This window comes from Triturus cristatus, chromosome 11, assembly GCF_964204655.1.
Source record: "Triturus cristatus chromosome 11, aTriCri1.1, whole genome shotgun sequence".
Classification (NCBI taxonomy): domain Eukaryota; kingdom Metazoa; phylum Chordata; class Amphibia; order Caudata; family Salamandridae; genus Triturus; species Triturus cristatus.
The window spans coordinates 400,498,347-400,511,968 of record NC_140594.1 but is presented as its reverse complement, the minus strand read 5'-3'; the positions used below and the strand labels follow the sequence as shown (position 1 = coordinate 400,511,968).

The following is a 13,622-nucleotide window of genomic DNA, read 5'->3' as shown; positions in this document are numbered from 1 at the left end:
TGTCACGCACATGCTATGACACCAAAGGGCCATGTCAGTGTATCACCCGCACCCTCTTACCAGTCTCCTAAGGCTCCCAGACTGCTAAGACTCTACCAGGCTGTGCCAGCGCCCCCTTTGCCCACTGAGACTCAGCAACAGGAGAGGAAACTGGTGCCCTACATATCATTGGTGAACGAATGACAACTTTTGTGTAACAAATGTAACCAATTTTCATGCATGCTTTCCAATCTTGTACCCTGCAGTGATGTCACATCTGTGCACTGCCCTGTTTCTCAGTCAGTTATGTCTCACTCTTCTTCGTGCCCACAGGCCTCAAAGGTAGATGCCAGCTGGGGCTCCTGTCCAGGGGACCGCACCAGCTGCAGGCCATCCATCAGGGTGAAGGTGACCAACCTGAAGGAGCCCTCCGCCTTCCGCAGAGCAGTGGTGGTCGTGGTGGCGGTGGAGAAGATGAGGCGAGGGGTGTTCAATGCCGCTGACGGGTGTCACTTCGGAGACAGCGATCTGCTGGAGATCTTTGGCAGCATCCTGGTGGAAGGTGAGATGTCACCTGTAAAAGATTGTGATTGAGTAATTTGTGATTAGATTACTTCATTAGATTTAGTACAACAGGTATTCTTTAGCCTTAAAAATGAATGTGACTACTTTCAAATCACAGCAAGAACTGGGTTCGTTTTTAAGTGGGCACACTCTGTTAAGTAAAACAAAAAAAATCCTCTGGTCTATATAAAATTAACTGGGAATCGACAAAGGCTGGCTTTGAAAAAGGCGTCCCTTTAAATGACGTTTCCCTCACCCACCAGAGATGGCATCCTTCATCATTGGGAATCCTCCTCGCAACATGAAGCTTAGTCATGATGAGGGCTACAACCCCCTCGCTGCAAGGGAGGAGCTCAGGGATGTTTTCGTAAAAGGGGTTATACTTTATTATACTCTGTTCCTTAAGTGCTCATGCGTGGATCCCAAAATCACTTGATCTCTCATCTTTGTAGATGTAGACATGACAACACATTGTCTTCCCCAAGTCACAAAGAATGTGCAGATTGGTGCTCCATAATAAACTAAAACAGTAATCCAAAACTGATTAATTGTGTGCTATAGTAAGTAGATACTTAGCAATCAGTTGTTTTCTCGATACAGGATCATTGGATCTGCAAAGTTTGAACTGGGCAAAGTTCCACCCCAAAAAAATCTCCATTCGGGGGGCTTCTGTCGAGGGTTAAGGAACATGTGAAGAGGAATTCCAGAAGGGGGCGGTCTTTCCTGCCACATGAGGGTGCGCCTAGGTGTTGTAAGAGGGGACTCTTCAGCTTCAAGGCAGTGGCTCACTTCAGAGGCTGCATGGCTCCTTTTCACCTCAACCTGATCTGTAATACTGTATTTCCAAAGAGGACCGGGCTCAGAAGGATTCTTCTCAGCTGCTGGTCCACTGCTTTTCCAGGGACCTCGCACTCACCATGTCTGTTTCTCACCTCTTTTCAGATGACATTTCCATCCAGACGTTCGAGCACACTTTTATGGCTGAATCAGTGTACCGGTATTTCTCCAGCACCGTGCAGCGCATTACTGACACTGACAACAAGTCTCTCGCCCTGAATGAGTTCTCTGGACAGGCCCAGCTAGTGGCCCTCCACCTGCAGGGGCCTAACGTCGAACGTCAAGGTGAGGAGCCGTGCTTTGATGCATGAATGAATGAATGACCAACTTGTAAAGCGTGAACAATTGCCCAAAGGCATCAAGGCGCTAAGATGGTGCCACTGTCAGAGAGATGGCAGTATCAACCCTCTTAAGAAAGTTAAAGGGCAAAGAGCCAGGTCTTTAAAGATTTATGAAACCATGGATGAGGGCTGGCACCCCCGGAACTGCGAGCCTTTCTCAAACTGCTATTAAGATAACTCATGAGGTGAAAGAATGGAATGGGACATTAGATTCACAGAAATGAATTTGATTCAAGGATATTTAATATGATTTGCAGTGTGAACTCTGGCATATCAATGGCTTTTTTGCCTTCTTTGATTCTCATGGGGGTCATGTGGAGTTCATACGTGGCGGTGCTGTCATAACCTGGCACCCTGCCCATTTTTACAAAAGGGCCTTGCTATTAACCCCTCTCTCCTCTCCTCTCCTCTGCAGTAAAGCTGAACATGTCTTTCTACACTTCACCTTCTGGGGACAAGAAGCGGCCTGTTACCTTGGGCATCGTGGGAAAACAGCTCTACCTGTCATGTGTGATGGTTGGAACGACGCCTGAGCTACGCTTGGAGGTGAGCAGGAAGGGGCTGGTGCTCCAAAAAACTCTTGCCTGTGTGCAGTTATCGCTGCAAGAATCTATCGATACTCCTGCACAGTTGTGCCATGCACTTACACTTGCTTCAGGTTCCCACCCCTTCCATGTACACCTGACTTTGTGTCCCCCAAGGCCTCCTTGTAATTCAAGGCTCAGAATTCATCTTCCTCTGTCTACATTCGGATATCCAAATTTCTAGTGCTTCATCTCTGACTTCACCTGTCACAAAGATCTGTTCAGGTCAGAGAAGACATGAGCGCTATGGAGGTCTGTAATTGGTGTAGTAGGAGTATTGTTCATATTTGGCAAGAACAAAAGATTGTCTTCCCTACCCTGTGCTCTACCTGCACCTTAAGCCGTATCTTTTGGAGCCCTCATGATCCCCCACTATTTTAAGGGACACCCTTACGCACATCCCAGTTCTCGCTGCACCAAGAAGTCCTCCACACTTAAGGTCCTGCCAATGCCCTCTGCAGCTGGAGTTCCACATTGGAGGCATCTTACCTGCACCTGGTGGTTTATACCTTTATGCATCCCCTTAACGTCCACACTTGTGCTGCCTGTATCCCCTCCCTTCATCCCGAGGTCCAGAATTCCAATGTGGCCACTCTCCGCTCCTTAATGTGGTTGCCAGGATTTCATCAGCTCCCATCCCTTCAGCCAACTTCAGTGCTACCTTCAGATACTTGACCTTCTCTGAACTCCGTGAAGTGACCAAAAAACTCCACTGCGCTACGCAGAGTTTAGCAAGCGGCAGAGTGAGTTACGTCGCGCTGTTTGTGCTGATTTTTAGCACCAGGCGTTTGTCCCCACATGCGGCGCAAGAGGGCGCTCCTTATTTCTGCCGCTTGAGTAGATATTCTACTCGAGCAGTAGCTTCCTCAACACGAACAGAAAGGTTCTTGCAGGAGGTAATCTGGATTCATATTTTCTTCACTGGTACTCACCAACTTGCCAGTGAGAAAAAAACTCCACAATGCTCTGCAGAGTTTTTTGTAACTCCGTGCTATACGCGGCACGGGAAAATTTCTCAGAGCAGTGTGGAATTTCACACCCAGGCCTACTCTGAACCTTGTGGACCACTTTGAGGGACCTACAACACCTTCTGCACTTTAATGTCTATCCTTTGACATCCACGAGCCAGGGGCCCTCCTCTTCTTTCCCTCGAGGCCTACTCTGCAGGCGCTCCAGGATCCCCACCTCACCTTGACGTACTCACATATGAGGTGCACCTCCCCTTTACTGCAAGACCCACACTTCAGGTGTCCTATAATTCCCACAGCATCCTCAGGTAGACACTTTATCTGCGTTTGCCCAAGTCCCTCTTTAGTGGCACAGACCTATCCTGCCACTTGCTCTTCTGCACCTGAAAGTCGGGTCTCCACACACTAAAGGACCAATTACCCATAGATGCAACCCTCAGAACTGTTTCAAGGTTATCAGAGGACACTCTTCTCTACTCCAGGCCCATCTAATCTGATGCCCTTTTTCTCCCCACAGGAAGTGAGTGGGATCTTGACCTCCATCAAGACCGATCTCCTGCGCTTCCTTTTCTTCAAGGTGGATGAGTCCAAAAGTAGCTCTTTCGAGTCAGCCTCATGCCCCGGGTGGTTCATCAGCACGTCTCGGAACCCGAATGAACTGGTAACAGTGAGCCAGAGCCAAAGCACCATCCAGAACTTCAAGCTCTTTAAAGAATAAGAGGCTGCCCTACCGACACCCTCACCGTATGTACTAAGTACAGAGCAAATGACGGCGACACGGACAGTTCCGATAGCAGTAAGACACTCTGGAGAAAGACAGCGTTTATGTATGTACCAAGTACATGTCATGTTCCGGAGGCTGGAAAGGTTCCCACACGTGTATGTCACACATACGACTCCGGGGACCGGTTTTGCAGTATTTTCTATGAATTTCTAAGATCAAATGGGATAGTGCACCCATTTCCATTTGAGATTTTTTGTCTCAGATCCGAGAAACACTTATTTCTGCGTGGGTGTAGATTCCATTGGTGTAGCAAGTGCAGTGTCACCAGGGCGCAGAGGCCTGAGGGACTCACTGAACCCTGATTATTGCTGTAATTTACAATTGAAACAGCAGCCAGGGGCCATTTCCTTCCAGTAGGGCTAAAGACTCACTGGCTACGCTTCTGTATCCATGCCCAGAAGTGACGTGATGAGCACCGATTCCAAAGGAATTAAACAAAAAAAACATTTCCAAGGTTTGGACTACCTGAGAGTGTTGTTGAAGCCCACTTCTGGTTCCTAACTCGGTCTCCTGTGAACAAAGACAACATTACCGACATTTGGAAGATTAAAAAGAAGTAATGCATACATGTGTAATGATAGAGACCCATGCAGTGACCTCATCTGTGTATTTGTAACATACTTTTTAAAATATATATTTATTGTTAATATTGTATTTATAGTTATTTAAAATTAATAAATAAATTTTCTATACAAGCGGTGGTTATGAGTTGATGGATTCTCCTGTGGAAGCATTGAAATGGCACATACTAGGGTAATTAACGATGTCTGCTTCCCCTTCTCAGGGGTACTTAAAGAGTGAACAGTTCCAAGGCCCAGTGTTTGACATCACTGGTACATGAGCTCCTTTTGGCCTGTGGGAGTCTTGGGGAAGGACTGATATTAGACCTCTTTTTTTTTTTTTACTTTGAATTACGTCATTTTGCTCGCGCAAATGAGCACATCCACCTGGAAAATATTCCACGTCAGTGACAAGACTGGTGGGACAATCTCTGCTTTCAAAATTTAAAATTGTAATTTATTTTTGAGCTAGATATTTACTTACTTTTGTTTCCAAACGTATGCATTCCAGCCTTACTCAAGCATATTTTTACTTTTTATTACTTTTAAACTTTTAATGCCTATTGCATGTTTGTCAATGCTTGTTTTCTTTTTTAGCTGTTATGTGGTTTTGGCCAACTAGGACCCTTCAAGCTGCTGGGTTAGTCCTGAGTAGATCCAGGTCATGTATATACGTACTAAACACAAAAGGTGCAACATGCTAATCAGAGGTGGTTGCAGACAGATTATAATTCCTTTATAAAATATGAACATGTATTTATACAAGATGTGTGCTTTTTGATAGTGGATGAATGTGTTTTACTGGCTGCTTGTATAGCACGTTACATCACAGAAAGCCACCTCAAAATTGTGAGGGGGACAGGAAAGATGGACAGGAGGGGTCAGCAGAAAAGAAATGTGGAAAGCAGAGAATAAAATAAAAAAACAAGGAAAGAGCGTTCACGAAAGAATGATTTCTGCAGTTAGACACAGCCCAAATCCTCCTCTATTGCACGTTTAACATCTAGACCTGTCAAGCCCCAACAGCATCGCTTCGCTTCCTGCGCTGGTTGTGCGCAAAATGGAGTAGTAAAGATGCTAACTAGAATCTCCAGACGCTTCCGGGGAAAGACTCAAAAGGGGGAGGGATAATGATGATGGAGGACAACTTAGAAGATCAACTATTACAAAAGACAAGTCCAGATATACGAAACCACTTTGAGCTGTCAACCCACGTGATTTGCAAAATCAAAGTGTATGCAAAAATGTTTTTTAGGTCGGGTCTATAGGTAGCGCGCATGCGCTGCTCTGCAAGGCCTGCTGTATACCGCTGGGTAAAGGTCAAACTCACCCCATTACATTTGTTGTTTTGGGTGCCTTTCAAAATTGCATTCTTTTTATTCGTGAAACGCTGTTCTTTGTCCCACCTTTAGGTGGGCTTTCACTTTCATGGCGACTGCCCCTGTTACATGTACCCTTACTGTCGGCTTTATGTATCCTTTGTTTGTTGGACCTATTTTTTCAATATTTATTTTTTTTGCTATTCAATGCTCCCGCTCAATTTCTTGCATGCCCGCTGCCGCTCTCCTTCCCTTTACGCATATTTATGATCTGCTCTGAGCGTAAGCGTAACCCTTGTCATGTTGCCTTTACTCCCGCCCCCGTTGTCCTTGCTTACCACCTCCCCCGTCCCTATTTTATTTGTACTTGCTGTCAGAGGTTTGATATGGAGGCTGCGAGTCTGTGGACTTAGAGGTGAGGCGGGGTGGTGGAGGCAGCTCTTTTCCTCATTCCTTCCATTTGCCCCCCCCACCTAAGCATGTAAACGTTTCCATTCTCCAAACCTTTAGTGAATGCGCAGGTTAAAGTGCAGTGTTATTTTTTTCGACCCGGGGTATACTTTGCACGCTGTGCTTTAAGTGACGTGCTTCTTTCTACATTGCATGCATTTTTATGAGTCTTTGATTTAAAAGTACAAAAATAATCATTACTGTTAGTTCATTTATTTAAAAGAAGCTCACGGCAGATGAACACATTATGTTATAAATTTATGATCTTAAAATAAAGCCCCACATCTTACCAGATGTTTGCCCGTCCTCCTCCAGTCGGCTGTGCTCCATGCAGTTTCAGTAGACCCACCTCTAACACTAGCCCCGGCCTCTGTTTAAGAGAACCAGTGCTCCTCTGTCGAAATCCACCATTAATTTATCTACAATGGCTGTTCAGCGCTCGGGAAGCGACATTTGTATTTATTTGCACAACGTGCTATCCGGTTTCTGTTACCCTTCTTTTTTTTTCATTTGAACTGAGGTATGGCATGTTTTTGTGCAGCTCTTTTCCTCGTCCTTTTTCTTTCCGAACACACGTAAACTTTTCCATTCTCCAATATTTTAGGGAATGCGTGCGTTAAATTGCAGTGTTTTCTTTCTTTCAACCCGGGGCATACTTCTAACGTACTTCTGTCTAAGTGCATGCATTTTCCCTGAATCAACAGCTCACGGATGTGTGGGAATGAATTTAACTTTCTATAGCACTTCAGGGCTTGAAAAATCCACTTGCATTGTCAGGATGAGCTATTTTTAGGGACCACTCACCCTTTCTGGCAGCTGAAAATCTTCTACAGTCTGTGGAAGACAAACTGACTTTTGACCTCTGTCTGTGAAAGTGGAGCAAATGTGACAAGATAACAAGATTTAAAGGCATCTTTATTGCTCACAAAGTGAAAGAGCAATAAAGATGATTTTAAATCTTGTTATCTTGTCAAATTTGCTGGCTTTCAGAGAAAGAGGTCAAAAGTCAGTTTGTCATTCTACATTTATTTTTCTTTCTGTGACTGAAGTTAGAGGATTTTGAAAAGTAAACTGTGTTACAATTGGACTGTGCAAAGCATGTGAAATTAAAGGCTGTAAGATGTCAGGCTTTTTTCTAATACAACACTGAAATAGCTAAGTGAACTGTTCAACCAGTTCAAATATATTTCACTAGTTAGGCAGACACATTTTTGTAATTCTGTGGTGAAAAAAATAATATAGTCTCAAAACAAATTAGAACACTTTACTTGGTGATGTGCACGTTTTAAATATTTTTGCTGAAACCCAATTTCCAAACATTGTTTATGCACTAATATCAGTGAAACTACATGTTAGTGGGAACGTTTTGTGGCAATTTCAGTTGAAAATATGCTATCTGTAAATGACAGTGCACTACCACATCATGCTTATAATATGAGTATAATATGAAAAGTGAGTTTTCCAACATGAACTGGGAATTATTACTGCTCCTGCCCAGATTTCAGTGCTATTAGTGAACTAAGGGCCAGATGGATGACCATTTCATTTTACGAGTCGCAAATTGCGCCTCATAATTTGCGACTCGCAAAATGGAACGTACAACAGTGTCTGAGACACTGTTTGGGATTCTCAAATGGGTCGCAAGGGACCTGCCTCATTAATATTCATGAGGCAGGTCACAATTGGCGACCCATTGGGAATGGCCTGCAAACACAGGGATGGTGGCCTGCTAGGGACAGCAAACTGTTTGATTTTTCAATAAGGCAACTTTTTTTTTCAAATGCAGCTCGTTTTCCTTAAAGGAAAACAGGATGCGTTTAAAAAAAATGAACATTTTAATTTTTTAAGGGCAAGCAGTGGTCCCTGGGACCACTGCCTGCTCTCAATTATTTTTCGCACCCATTCACAAAAGGGAAGGAGTCCCCTGGGGACCCCTTCCTGTTTGCAAGTGGCTTACCACCTACTTGAAGTATGCAGCAAACTTTGAGTGTTTTGCAACCGTGTATGCGGTCGCAAAACAAAGGTACACGCCATTCTGACTCGCTATTAGGAAGGGATGCCCTTGGCATGCCCCTTCCTATTAGCGACTTGCAAACACTATTTTGCAAGTCACCTACTCGCAAAATAGTGTTTGTGCATGCCACCACCTTTTTTAGGTCGAGCCTGGGCATCGCATGCGCTGCTCTGTGAGCCATGCTGTGTTGGAGTATGTACTTGAAGTTCCGCCCACTCTCCGCTAATATTTGTCATTGGCTTATGTCATTGTCCTTCATAAATGCTGGCTTCTGATTCGTTATTAGGCTTGTTAGTTCCTCCTTAGCACATCCTTGTCTTCATTTGTAACCTCCCATGAGGACTGGCCCATTTACTTCGGTTGTTGCATGGTGAATGTATGACGTTACTACGCATACATTTACAAAGCGGTAATTTACATCGCATTTGTTACAATGCAAGTCGTTACAACAGCTTGCGCTGGAGGGCTCTGGACTTAGGAATAGTATGATTTACTATTCCAACTCCAGTCTACATACAGTAGGGAAGGTGTTGGGATAGTAAATCATACTATTCGTTAGGTTAGAGCGCCATCCAGTGCAAGTCGTTGTAACGACTTGCGTTGTAATGCCCGCTATGTAAAGGCATTGCGATGGAATGCCCTCATTGTGAAGGATGTTTCCCTTACATGGTACGTATTCTTTAGTCTATAAGCACTATTTTCTTTAATGAGTTTCTCTTACTGCAGACGTGGCAGGAGGGTTAAGCATTTGTAATGCAATGGGTCTGGCATTTGCAAGAGTTTCAGCTATTGGCATTGTTTTTTTGTTTTTTTTTAAATATCTTTTTATTATTTAAGGCAGAATGAAAAAACAAACTAAACAGTTCGACCAGTTTGACAGATGTTGAACAGACAAGACAAATCAGATGCAATAAACACAGTGGCGACATTCACCAAATTAATACACATTACAGAATTAACGATCCTGTAACCCTAAGCTGGGTCAAGGGGACAACGCCTCTTCCTCAGGGGTATGTACAGGTGCCACACAGATCCCTCCTCTATAAGCATTCCACCCGGACCACACCGCCGACCACTTTCTGGGGCACAATGCCAATAGCTCAAACTTGCGTAAATGCGAGACCTATTGCATTGCAGATGCTTGTTTGCTGTTGCAAGCAGGCCGATTTTCCGTTTGTGACCGCAAAAAATGGTCACGCATCTGACCCAAAGGGCAAGCCAGGGATCATGTGTACCTTATATATATTGGCTCAATTTTTGTTATACATGGAGCAAATATTTAGTCTAGTAAATAAAACGTTTTTTTGTACAGCAGAAATTGTGAACTTGCATATTTGAAGGTGCACTCTTATGTGACAATAATGAAAAAGGCGGCTCCATAAGGCAAAATATTTTCCTAGGATCGCACAAAATGAGACCAGTTCACTGGTCAAGTACATTACAATTAGGTCGAGTAGATTATTCAAGTCAATAAAATGTTTATGATTTTTCGATCCCTGCACTTCCGCTGAAAACCATATGTCATCATGCAAAAATGAGGAGCAAAAATATGGCTTCCGTGTATTCTTCCTCTTTGCGATGCTTCTCTGTGTTGTGAGATGTGGTTAGAAGCCAGGACGGTGGGTGGTGTGGAAGGCGGAAGTGAGCCATCTGGACCACGGCAAAATGTGTGTGCAAGTTTACTTGCTACTGAGTTTACGGTGCACACTCCCCCATCCTCTCCTCTTGCTTCAGTCTTTTGTACACATAAATGCCCCATGAGATAACTGTACCACTAATTATCGTTTTTAGTTCACCAGAGTGAATACCAGCTCGAATAAAAGCATGCAGCGAATGCGTTGCTAATGTAATGCATCCGATCTTTTCAACGAGGGCCAAGTGACTATAAAAAGCAGATTTTGTTTTCTATTGCAAAAATAATTAGCGATGGCAGTTCAATATTTATCTACTGTGAAAAAAGCCGCTTTGACTGTTAAAATGAAGGTCATCTGGATTATGATACATAAATATAAAAGATATGCGATCCCTTTATCAGCAGTTTGGCATGTAAAACCGTGAAGGTCGATATTAAAAAGCAAAAAGCTTCTAATGTAATCTTAGAATGTCCCATAGGCTGCACATAAGCCGAAGTAGTTTGGTGGCAACCAATAATAAAAAGCAAACTTTAAGCATTAAAATAGGCCACGTTTCCTTCAGAACGTTTTTATTTATTAGACAAAAGATAGTATAGTAAAGTGAAAGTTGCACAGGTAGAAGGAATTTCTTTTCAGGACATGTACTGTTCAGACCGAGTGTACAAACAAGGCTCCTATGTTGTTCTACACCTTGGGATGACCTTACTCTGAGATCTGGAGCGTTCAGTCTTTTCCCATTTGCACACATGCCAGCCCTCCTTGTTTAGCAGCAGGACAGTCCAGAAATGTTCCCATTTCTCCACTTGCTTCACATTTACCTTCCAAAAATATTCCTCTTTCCAATGAAAGGCAAAGTTATGTTCACAAATATTTGCATAGTGCTATATTGTGGTTAATATAGCCTTATGCCAACACAGAGGTATTCAAATCATTGCTAATATAACATAATATCGATTTTAATTGCAAAGATCGATTTTTAAGACAAAAGTAAAAAACACGAAGAAACAGCAGTATTACGACATCAATTCCCATCTGTCTGTTGCAAAATATGCAGAATCTAGTTCTTAAGTGTTAGTAAATGTTGAAATATATTCAATTGGCCATTTCTTTAAATACATTCCTACCATGCCATTAAATTCAACAGCACACCACATAATTCAACTCCACTGCATGTCACTCCCAAACACACAATTCCATTCCTCATAATTACACTCCATGACACACAATCCCATTTCACATAATTCCAGTACACTCAATTCCCTAAAACTATCTTTATACTGCACACCTTGCCACACAATTCTGCCTCATAATTCCACCACACAATTCCACAACAAACCATTGCAATCCAATCCACATAATTCCACTCAACACCACATACATCCACAACACATAGCCAAAAGACATTGGGGCTTATTTATGAGCCCATTGCAACACTTTTGCGCCACCATTGCATCACTTTTTGTGACGCAGCAGCGACGTAAACAATATGCCACATTGCGCCATATTTACAAGGTGACGCATCTAGGCAGATGCGTCACTTTGTAAACTCCTACACCATATTACACCTGCGCCAGGTATAATGTATGCGGGGTGGGCGTTCCCCCCGCATCAAAGCCTCGTAGAAGTGGCGCATTGAAATCTATAGTCCACTTCTAGGACGCCATTGCGTCAAAGCCCTACTCCTGCCTCATGGCAGGCGTAAGGGTGATGCAGTACATTAAAGATAGGCCTCCCCACGCATTGCTGGAGTTGCGTCATGCTTGCGACACAACTCCAGCAATGCATTACTTTTGTGCCAACAGATACATCAGGATTCCTGACTTATCTGTCTTACTTTGCGACATGGAGCGCTGTACAATAAATGTGGCGCATCCACCGTGTTGCAAGAAGGGCGCAATTAAACTGTTGCATCGCTGTTTTGTCGCAGCAATGCACCAGTTTTCATAAATAAGTCCCATTGTCATTTACAACGCCAATAGCTCTCGAACTGCCAAGACCTATTGGCTTTCTGGAACAAAAACAAAACCTCTCGAACAATGCTTGTTTTCAATGTTGTCTTCGTGATTTCAAAACGCATTTGAAACTCACAAAATGAGTTTAGCGACCCATAGTGAATCACAATTAAGAAGGGGCTTGAAATGGATGTTCTTTCCTAATTGTGTTTCGGCACGCTATATATCAGTTGTTCCACTGATCAGTTACTGACAATGGAGATGGTAACTCATTTGCAAAGGAGGATGAATTCCCATTTGGAAACTGTGTCAACAGCCTCGGGGGAGTAGACTTTGGTTCCAGAAACCACTGCCTGCTCCCTCTTATGTTTGCAATCAATCACAGGGTTGGCAAATTGCAACCAACCTAATAATTTTTCATTAGGCAGGTCATTCTGCTCTCTTGACCCCACATTGGTTGCATCATGAAATTAAAGACTGGTTGCAAAACGTTGATTAGCAAATTGCGACCACTTTTTGGAACTGGTTTTATAGTACTTCTGGCTCTATGATCCTAGAGGTGTGATTGTATTCAATTCCGACATTGCTGCAACGCCATCCTAATGGCAGTGCTGCATCTTACAGATCTCTGTAAACATAATTTAAAACAGGGGCGTAACAAACAGTCCCTCAGCCCCCGCGGTGGGGGGGGGGGGGCAGTCTTCAGTATGTGAAGGAGGCCCCTCAGCTCATCTATAGAGAGCTGTATGGCTCTTCCTCTAAAGCAGCTGCAGTGTGCAGCCTGCTCTGAGCTCCTCACCATGACACAGGACTGAAGAGAAACAAAGTAACAACTTACATTGTTTCTCTTCAGTCAGAGCCAGGCCCGGAACAAGGGTGGGGGTGGGGGCCCTCAGAGAGACCACTCTCCACAGGTACTGCTCCTCTGAGAAGTGACGAGGCAGGACAGAGCTGACTGGGGCAGGAGAAGGTTTGTAGCTCCAGGAACAGGAACTGCTGGGACGCATTGGAAGGTAAACAAGCATTTGTAATGCAATTGGTCTCGCATTTGTGAGAGTTAGAGCTATTGACGTTGTAAAGGACAATGTATTTTACCTATGCGTTTTCGGTTTCGAGTGGAGTGAATGTGTGTGGTGTCAAGTGGACATATATGGTTTGGATTGGCATTGTTAGTTGTGTAGTTGGATCTGTGTAGTGAAATAATGTGGCATGGTGTGCAGTGTAATTATGTGGATAGTAATTGTGTGCTATTGAGTGTACTTGAATCATGTGGAGTGGGATTGTATGTCATGGAGTAGGATTGTGTGTCTTGGAGTGAGATTATCTGGAATGGTATTTTGTGTTGTGGAGTGGTATGTAGTGGAGTTTACTTATGTGGTGTGCTGTTAAATATCATAGCATGATGTGGAATTTTGTGGTGTAGATTGGATGTATGTGGAGTGTTGTGTAATTGTGTTGTTGGTTTGAATTATGTAGTTTGTTGTTGAATTATGTGGTGTGGAATGGAAATGTGTAGAGTTGAATTCGTGTGATGTGGAAGTGTGCGCTGTGAAAATTGTGTTGAATGGTATTATGAGGCATGGTGTGAAGTGTAGTTATGTGGAATGTTGCTACTGGCATAGGCTGGATTTATGTG

At 43.6% G+C, this 13,622-nt stretch overlaps 1 protein-coding gene across 1 annotated transcript in view; it reads left to right on the top strand.

Annotated features, from left to right (window-relative positions):
• LOC146784298 (interleukin-1 beta-like) overlaps window positions 1–4,752 on the top strand; it is a 35,818-nt gene extending 31,066 nt beyond the window's left edge. The window contains exons 4-7 of the mRNA XM_085635606.1: window positions 313–541; window positions 1,486–1,665; window positions 2,137–2,267; window positions 3,791–4,752. Coding sequence (XP_085491732.1) covers window positions 313–541; window positions 1,486–1,665; window positions 2,137–2,267; window positions 3,791–3,991 — 741 coding nt within the window. The 3' untranslated portion in view covers window positions 3,992–4,752. The remainder of the gene's footprint in view (window positions 1–312; window positions 542–1,485; window positions 1,666–2,136; window positions 2,268–3,790) is intronic.
• Window positions 4,753–13,622: the final 8,870 nt, after the last annotated feature.